At 41.3% G+C, this 9517-nt stretch overlaps 1 protein-coding gene across 1 annotated transcript in view; it reads right to left on the bottom strand.

Moving 5' to 3' along the window:
- Nucleotides 1-328: 328 nt before the first annotated feature.
- ptgir (prostaglandin I2 receptor) overlaps nt 329-9517 on the bottom strand; it is a 32628-nt gene continuing 23439 nt past the window's right edge. Inside the window, exon 3 of the mRNA XM_061827810.1 lies at nt 329-4491. Coding sequence (XP_061683794.1) covers nt 4189-4491 — 303 coding nt within the window. The 3' untranslated portion in view covers nt 329-4188. The remainder of the gene's footprint in view (nt 4492-9517) is intronic.

Here is a 9517-nt window from a genome sequence, read left to right as displayed (position 1 = left end):
GTGCTGCTGAAAGTCAAGCATTATAACGAGAAAGCCACTAAGTGGTAGAATAGGACAAGAAAGCCTCTCCGCTACTAAACTACCAACATCAAAAAGTATTTTGCTTTTCAAGTACCACCATACAGGCCAACAAAAAACACAGTCGTATCCCTGAGTGTTCAGCAAAAATCGAGGCAGAGCTTTAGTTCCAAAAAATTTATATTTGAAACCCCTGTATTATTGTGCTCAGTTTGAACACAGTTGCACATAAATCAAACCCAAATTTTAGAAAACATTTCAAGATGATTGAATGCAAATAAATGGGTCAAAAAAAAAAAAAACAACGTTGACGCCACTGTAACATGTTGCAAATATAATCAAGCAATTCTTTCACCTACAGCGAGAGAAAGCCCATACATGAGGAGAATCACTGAACTATATGTCAGTCTATAATCCTACGTCCGACAACCTTCCAGTACTGAGTCTACTCCTGTACTGGACCTAAATAAAAAGCAATTCATTCGGGACCCTGACTTTGAGTTCAAGCTTTCTTCTCTGAGTCTGGTGTAGTCTCCTTAATACTCCCTTGCTCACGTCGCTGTTACCTGTTTCTCACATTTTTTTGTATTTGTCTGTATTCATTTCATCTTCACAGCTGTTTTCCTATTTTGTTTGGTATTATTTAATCTTTATTGTCATTGTATTATTTTACAAGTTTTGTCTGCATATTTTGAAGTCAGTCTTAAGTAGTTCCCAATGTTTGTTTCATTTTAGTTCAAGTAGATTTTTATTTGCTGGATGACAAAAGACACAAAAGACTAATTTGGAACACCAACTATACATGTAGTTATAAAAAAAAAAAAAGGGAGGGGGCGATTATCATTTAAAGTAAAATTACAGTTACAATTGTTCCAAGTAACCATTTAAAAATGTGTTTCCCACTTTTTTGTAGAAAGTAGAATCAATTTTGACCACAGGTTATTAGGCGTATCAATTCATAAAAGTTATTCATGTCATTGTGTTTCAAAATGTGCAACAGTACCATTCAGATTATTGACAAAAGCGTCATCTCACAAAATCAGTTCAATTGACATATCACGCTAAACACAGGCATCGCAGTTTTTCTTTGGTAACATTTAATTTCACAGAAAAAAAAACAAAAAACATAGTGTAGCGTGCTATTGAATGAACATTTACAAATCAAATCTTACATTCATTCTAGCGGAGCCCGGAAAAGGGTCGTAACATGTACTTGGCCTGGACGTTCTGCACGGATGAACGACAAAACCGAAAGTTGTGCCAAATACACGGCACAGTGACAACAGTGAAGAGGCGCAAATACGCATTTGAAAGGCACAATCACAACACCGGCTGATGTCATAGCGGAAACAACAGAAGCTCTTTGGACTGGAATATACGTGCAGTGAATGAGACAAAAGCATTCTTTAACTCTCAACGGTGTACGTTTCACCAAGAAAACTTTCACATGATACAGAATATGAGGGAAAGTGCTCCCAAATGGAGTATTTGTAGACTTTTCATTATCCACATCATTTCTTATGCTTTTCACTCAGTGCCACGTTCCAACTGATAAATGCATAATCCTTCCATCCATTTTCTTAGCCGCTTATCCTCACAAGGGTCACGGGAGTATGGAGTCTATAGAGCTCGTGCAGGTGACATCACCATTCTCATGGCGCCATATTGCCTGTCAAACCGAGCTGCTCGACATTGTGGGAGACATTGAACCGGAGCAGAATATACACAATGCCTGAGACTTGTTGTGCTGTTGGTTGTTACAACAGATGAGACAGATATTCAAAGAGACAATTCTGTGGAATATCATCTGAAAAGACCAGAAAATATCGATGGATTTCGGCAATTAAACATGATGGATGGTGCCAAACCAAAATACACACATGCCTGTGTAGTGATCTCTTTATTTCAGGTAGGAATTATTCTTCTCAATCTCAAATTCCCAAGAAGTATTTATAATGCCAAGTTGGCTCATTTGACAAAAATTCGTTTAAAAACAAAACAAAAAAAAAAAAAAAACGGAGTCCTCTCCAACGTACACAAAGCATGTTGCGACCACACGGTAAACCTCTCCCTGACAGACTTTTTTTTTCTAATATGCATTGTTCTCAAATGAGTCCAATATTTATTAAAAAAAAAAGTCCAATGCGTATTGAAAAAAAAAAAAAGAAAAGAAACCACCAGTCACACAGAGGTTCATCGAAGTTCATTGTGCAGCCGCAACACGCTTCCGTGTAAAGGGGCTGAAGCCTATCCCAGTGGTTTATTTTCTTTTTTTAAATACGCATTGGACTCATTTGAGAACAATGCCCATTTAAGCATATTTGTTTAGCGAAGTTTAACGTGTGGCTCCAACACGCTTCCGTGTACGAGGAGCCGACTTTTTTTTTGTCCCCCAATCATAGTTAATGAATGCGAGTTTGTGTAAAACCAGGGGTAATTTATTTAAATATTGGTATTTGTATTGAAAAAGTCGTAGTGGCTCCATCACTAGGATTTATTCGTGATTGAGAACAGTTCCAGCAACGAAGTATTTGTATGTGTCCACACTTTTCTACGCTTTCAAACTCTTCCGTGTAAATCTCAACGACTTACTCACCAGATCCATGTGTAGATCCAGTTGTCCAAGACAAGCGCAAGCGGGTTAATAGTCCGCTTTCTTATCGGCGAAAACATCGATTTATTAAATATGGGTCCTCTATGTCAAGTGTCTCTCATTTTTCCACATACCTTCGTTTATCACCTTCTAAATGTTTAATGGTGTCTGTTGCTAGACCGGCACTTCCGGCGAGTGACGTGATTTGATGACGTAGGTGCACGAGGTCTATCTCAGCTATCTTCGGGCAGGAGGCAGGGTACCCCCTCAACTGATTGCCAGCCAACCACAGGGCACATAGAAACTCACTACCACTCACACTCACAATCACACCTAAGTGCAATTTAGAGTCTCTAATCAATGCAGTTTTACCAGCGTATGGTGTCATCTTTTGATGGTCATGCCAAGGATTCTCACAATGATTTTGCCACTGACGACCACTCAATAAGAAAAATTCCGTGGACAATTCTAGCAAGTCACCTATTTTGGGCGAATCTCTCCCTTTACCATTCAGCATGAAATTGGATGAACGTTTATCGTACTGCGAAAATTGAACAGAAAGTGGACCATTTTCTTTGGAGCCAAATATTGCAGGGAATTCTATGGTTTGTCTATACAAGAGAGTCCTCGGATTAAGACAGTCTCAACCTAAGACATTTCAACTTTACAACGCCCATTCCCTGTCTGCCATTTTGTCTGGCTAATGCTTGTCCATGTTCATGCGCATTTTTCGCCCTCCTTTTTGGACATTATCGCCCCAAAGAAGAAAGCTGAGTCTCTTAGCAACGCTTCTGTAGCCAAAAGAAAATCCATGACCATGGAAATGAAGCTCAAGACCAGAAAAAGATTGGAGGAAGGAGAGACATCAACACCATCAAGGCTTCAGTCGGTCGACCGTGGTGACAGTTATTAGAGACAAACCCCGTATTTTAAGTGCATGTGAAGGGTTCCGTTCCTGTGTCGGATACAATGATCACAAAACAAGCTTCTTTGATACTTGTCGAGATGGAGAGGATTGAGGACCAGGTTCCTTCGCAATAGCTAAGCACAGCCCCCCCCCCTTCTTCTTCTCCATCCACCTCTCAGCAGTAATGTTGTTTATTTCACTGTATTTGTTTTTTTTATACAAAGTATTTTGATGTAAATTCTGACTTTAATGGTGGAATCCGACTTAAGTCAAAATTCGAGTTTAGTCGCTACTGTAGGAACGGATCTCAGTCATAGACTGAGGACTCGCTGAAGTGGCATATGATAGATCGGCAACGTTGCATTTTTTTTTTAACCCTACGCCAACAAAAGTGGGCAGATCGAAATACTGAAAAGTGTCCATCCAAAGTTGTTTTGCATTAGCTGTCACTACGCAGCGCAGATGTTCAAAAAGTTATGGCCAAGGGTGATTGTACAGTATGCAAAATCCCTCGGCGACTATGTGACATCAATGTCCTCCTTCGTGCTAACATCCAAGGGACAACTCGCCTCGTGCCAGTCAGTCCCATGGATTGCACGTAAGTCCGTACCTCTCGTCAGGAACAGTGCAGGTTTGGAGATGTCCAACAGAGTTTCTCGACACGAGTCCATCATGTTTTGGGCGACGTGGGCAAACCCAAGTAGCAGCCGCTCTGCGTCACTTCTGACGGTTTACACGGGATCGTGTGCCCCTCCTTGGGCAAGGGCAGGGCGGCGCAGTGAGCCGGGGTCTTGACGGCGGCCCCGCAACCGAAGCGGCAGCTCAGCAGCGAGCACAGGTGTCGGAAGACCGACTTGCGGCAGATGATGAACACCCACGGGTCCACGATGGGGTTCAAGGCGTAGAAGCGGAAGGCGGTCAGGTTCTCGTCGTCACCGCAAAACGGGTGAATGGCGTTAATGAAGCCGGCGATCTGAAGTGACAGGAAGGATGTGTCAGTCTTGTTTGAGTTGACTTTTGACTATGTACGATTTGGGGTGAGGGAGGATTGCTATTTTTGTTACTTTCAAACTATACTAGAAACGCAAAAAATGTCATGTACAATATTCAAGGATAAACCTAAAGAGTATCAGTGACTTCAATACTGTCAAGCAGAATTAATTTTTTAATAAAACATAACATACATAATTCAGCATAATATCCAAGGCAGACAGTAGTGCAGTTTTCCTGGAATGTACTCTTTTGTTAAAACGGTGGACAATGGACAAAACCGCGAGCTGTGGCTCAGCAGAGGTCAAGCGGCAAGATAGCCGCAGTTGGAACTTGAAAACACACACAGCAGCTGGCCCTGTTCCGGATCTCATTCTTCTGCTCTATCAACGATCCTCCATAACTTTTGTGAAAAACCTAATAAACCACACAGTACTCGATGACAGATCGTTTTATTCCAATACTGGCGTAAATGTTTCCCGGTTGCTAGGGCCTCTTTCCACCGTGAATTAGGCGATGAAAGAGAGGAGGCAGAGGGAGGAAGTCCAGTCCCGAGTGCAGATCGAGACTCACACGGATGTGGTCACCCCTGACAAGCAAAGAGAGTCGGAGGGACACGGCAAAATTCAAGTATTGTACATCACTGGAGAACACGTGGAAGAGAGTTGTCATATGTAACGTCTCAAATGGCACAAAAAGTAGAAGCAGAGCAACGCCCATGCGTGCTTAATGTTTTAAGCAGCTCGTTCTGACGTTCTGGTATTGTTGGATTTTCATAAGCAAAAATGGTCTGTTGTTCCAACTAGTGCGCCAACATGGTGATTTGATCCACATGCATACGGCCCAGTGATGTGGCAATTGTACTCCCAGTCTGAATGTTCCAGTGGCAACATTAGCGCAACCATTCCAAAAAGACAGTTAGAGTGTGTTTTGGCATTAACAACAGGTGGTGGGTCAGTGTAGGAAACTAGCAGTGCTGCTCCAAGCATGTGAACTAGTTGCACAGACTCTTGCAAAAAATATACAAGTCTATCCTCAATTGCAACAAAAACACAAGTACTCTGCATGCTGATCTGAAAAGACACCTGCTAACTAATGCTAGCTGTTGAACAGCCTAAATCCTCAAGTCAGAAATTACTCAAGTCACCAAACGCCCTCCCGTCTCAGAGGAAAGTCAGCTGTGATGAAATTTATGCTCAAGCGATCGGCCCACTGAAATGAAGCCTTTCGTCCTTCTTCGAGTGCCCCCCCCGACCGATTTGTCCAATCACAAATCACACTCCGCCACCTTCGTTGTCACACAGACAATCGGCGCTTATTGCAAGTAACCACGTGATATGGGTAGGTAGCAGTGTCGTTACAAGGCACAATTGCAAAACAAAATAATAAAAATTAAAATAATAATTACAATTATATACTGAAAATCAATAATTGTGCTACCTACATTGAAATCAGAGTTGTTTTGACTGTACGCGAGGCAGTGAATGTTTCTGAATGTGATTGGATGAACTATTTAAAGGGTGGGGTGGGTCGGCGAAACATAAAATGTTGGGGACCTCTCCACTATTTCATACCGACGCAATCATTTCTGTTGATGTAATACTGAACTCCAACATAGAGGACAATAGAACTTACGTATCACAGGCTTACGTACGCCGGCACTTCCCACCACTGCAAACAGCAATTTGTTGTCTGGTCCTCATGAGCTGTGCCACCCTGCTCTGTCGCCCAATTCATGCCACCCTGCCTCTTATGGTCTGCCACACTGTGCACAGGAGGACACAAATCACAACTGCCAAAGGCGGCGGGGACACAAGCGATGAGCTGTCATGTGCTCTTTAAACAGCAGAATACGAATCTGTTTGGCTCGAGGCCGGAGCGCACGGGGCCAAGTCTGGATACGAGAGCGTGCCAGTTGGAATGTGCGCTGTTTGTTTTGTACACACTCATTCATCATCCTCTCTTTATCTAGTAGCATCTACAAATCGTTACCGCTTGTCCAACAGAAATATTTTCCTTCTACTCCTTCAGTCAGCCGCTACAATTAAGTGTAGCTTGTTCTGTTGAATACCATCCAAAACCAAAGAGGTTGTTGCTTGTACAGCGGATGTATTTTTACTCCAAAGTACGAATGCCAGGTTTTTGTGGTATAAAAAAAAAATGGACAACGATACCACATTTTAAAACTTTTCCCACTATTACCGTAATTCCCAGCCTACAGAGCACACCTGGTTACAAGTCTCACCGAGTACATTTGTAAAGGAAATACCATTTGGTACATACATACGCCGCAGCTGTGTAAAAGCCGCAAGTGCCCTCATTGAAACACAAGATATTTACAAAGAAAGACGGTACACAGAAAGAGTTTAACGCTAACGCTAGCGCCGCGCTAAAATCGTGCTAACGCTTACAGGGCCAGTTAAAATAAAACTTACCGGTATATATCACTGAAACATGCCAGCAACACAGCAGCAACACACGAGCACAACGCTAACGCTAGCGCAGTGCTAACAGGGCCAGAAAAAGTCACTTCCTCGGCACATATATTCCACCGGTGTCACTCTTACCTTTTCCGCTCGAGTGCCCCCTTGCGGCCGTTAGAAAAAATGCACAATTTACCCTTAACGCATAAACCGCGGGGGTTGAAAGCGTCTCAAAAAAGTCGCGGCTTGTAGGCCGAAAATTACAGTAAATATTAAATGGGAGACGGAACAAGTGCCGCCATTTAATGTGTCATTGCTCTACGTAGCTCACATAAAGTTCAGCTGTTAGAGGAGGCTTTTCCTGCCATTTTTGTCGCCACGTTACAGCACGAGCCCATGTCTGCAGAGAGCTTCCACAGTATTTAAGGATCTCATTGTTCAAAGATGTAAGTGAGGAGAAGGGTACAAAAAGATTTCCAAAGCATTAAATATACCACGGAACATAAGTGAAAACATTCATTGTCTAGTGGAGAAAATACTGTATAGCATAACAGTGACATTAACGTCAAGAACAGGACATTCCGCCAAAACTGATGAAAAGACAAGATATCAGTTCAAAGAAAACAAAATATCACTGATAGCATTTTAAACCATTCAAAGATGTCATGTGCTTACCCACAGTACTTATGCTCTCTCTCTTTTTCTCTCTCTCTCTCTCTCTCTCTCTCTCTCTCTCTCTCTCGACAAGAAAGCCTCACTATTCCTTGATCCTTTGGTAATTCTCGTGTCTCCTTGTTCTCAGTACTCCCTGGTGTTCCTGACCCACGTCATTCCTGCCATCAAGTCAGCCGCCGGTTCTGTCCCCTGCCTGCCACCTGTCCCCTCCGCTGCCTGTCAACACATCCTGGATTATCTCCGTAACCTTTGTCAATAAACTATCCATCACATTACATCTGCCTCCACCTGCTCTTGCGTCCAGCTCCCCTCAACTCAGGACATAATTATATTTTAAGAATGTTTTTTCTTTGGGCTAAAAGCATTCCTCAACTCAAAGATAACTAATTTACTTTTAAACAATTTCAACCTGAGTGCTAATGCTGTTCCCCTCTCAAAGATGGAACGAGCGCATGTGTACCTAATGAAGCGTCCTGTGAGTATACTTTAAATCTTAATGTCATTGTACACAGCAACCGCACAGAGTGCACTGCAGCACTGTCCACTCAGCAAACACATTAATAAATGTTTTCTTCTAATTATTTGTGCCGCGAGTCATCGCAGCCATTACGTTGATTGTGCTGACACTTCGCCAACATGTACGCACACTTCAGAAAGTCGCTAGGTTTAGTTGGTTTGCTCCAGACGTGTAATACAAGCTGGCAAACACAATGGATTGAAAGCCAATAGAGGAGCTGCATCCCAAAGTCTCCTTTACAAAGACAACTAGAATCATTCATCTGCTGTATCTCTCGACAAAAATGTCAGGATAAACATCTCAGCTTTATTTGGGGGTAATCACATTCAAATATGATATTGAATATTAGTTACGAACACAGCTGCAGTCCCCAGCTATAAGAGGGTGTGCACACTTGTGCAATGAGTATGTTGCCCCCCCACCCAACTTTCCCCTTTTTTAAATCATTTAGGTTGCCCAGGTAACAAAGTGCTAAATCTTGGTCCCACATTTGAACCGAGATTTATTTTTGTAATATTTTGCTATTTTTCAGTTCACATTTTTTTCAAATTTTAAAAGATGGGTGTGATTTTAGTCAATTTTAAAAAGTGTTTTGTATTTCAAATGTTTTTAATAATTTTTGCATTTTTCAGTATTTACTTGGTGGTACATTATATATTTTAGAATTCCAAACAATATTGTTTTACTCATTTAAAAGATGTAGCTTTCATCTAATCATTCAGGATTTTTGATCATTTCTATTACTTTGCAAAACATTTTAATTTTTTATCAATATTTACAGATTTCTCAATATTTTTGTATAAATTGTGGAATAATTATAAAATAAAATTTTCAACATAGATTGTGCAAGTCTGCCTACCGACTCGGTCTGTCTTTCTAAAACTATCTGGAAAAGTCTCTCTTAAATTGAGATTGATCACTTGGAGTTGAAATGATCATGAATGAACTTTGATGTGTACTTGCATGTATTCACAGACACTTTGTCCTTCAGGATCGATTGTGTCTGAGCATTCATTACCGGCAGGTGAGCTGCAGGGAATTACTTGGTTTCATTATTCTGGGGACAAAATAGGGAAGTAACACTCTTTTGTTTGTTTGTTTTAATTGTGAATAATAAAAAGAAATCATGATGAAACTCTTTAGACACACGCCAAAGAGGAAGTGGATACAAGAGCAAGGACAGTGAAACACCCCAGTGTTGAAACTGGGTGAAAACAAGAGAAGGGGGAAGTGTGGTATTTAATATGTATTTTTTTTTTTTAAAGGTACATTTTGCAATAAAAAGCAAGCAGTTCCTCAGCGCATAAATTGGACTATATGACTTTTATTGTATAATCCAATAAGTGCATAGTCTTGCCCTTAAAAGGTGAGCCATGATGGAAATTTGAATTTTT

The sequence above is a fragment of the Syngnathoides biaculeatus genome, chromosome 8 (genome assembly GCF_019802595.1).
Source record: "Syngnathoides biaculeatus isolate LvHL_M chromosome 8, ASM1980259v1, whole genome shotgun sequence".
NCBI lineage: Eukaryota > Metazoa > Chordata > Actinopteri > Syngnathiformes > Syngnathidae > Syngnathoides > Syngnathoides biaculeatus.
The sequence above is the reverse complement of the archived record's forward strand: the minus strand, read 5'-3'. Positions and strand labels throughout refer to the sequence as shown.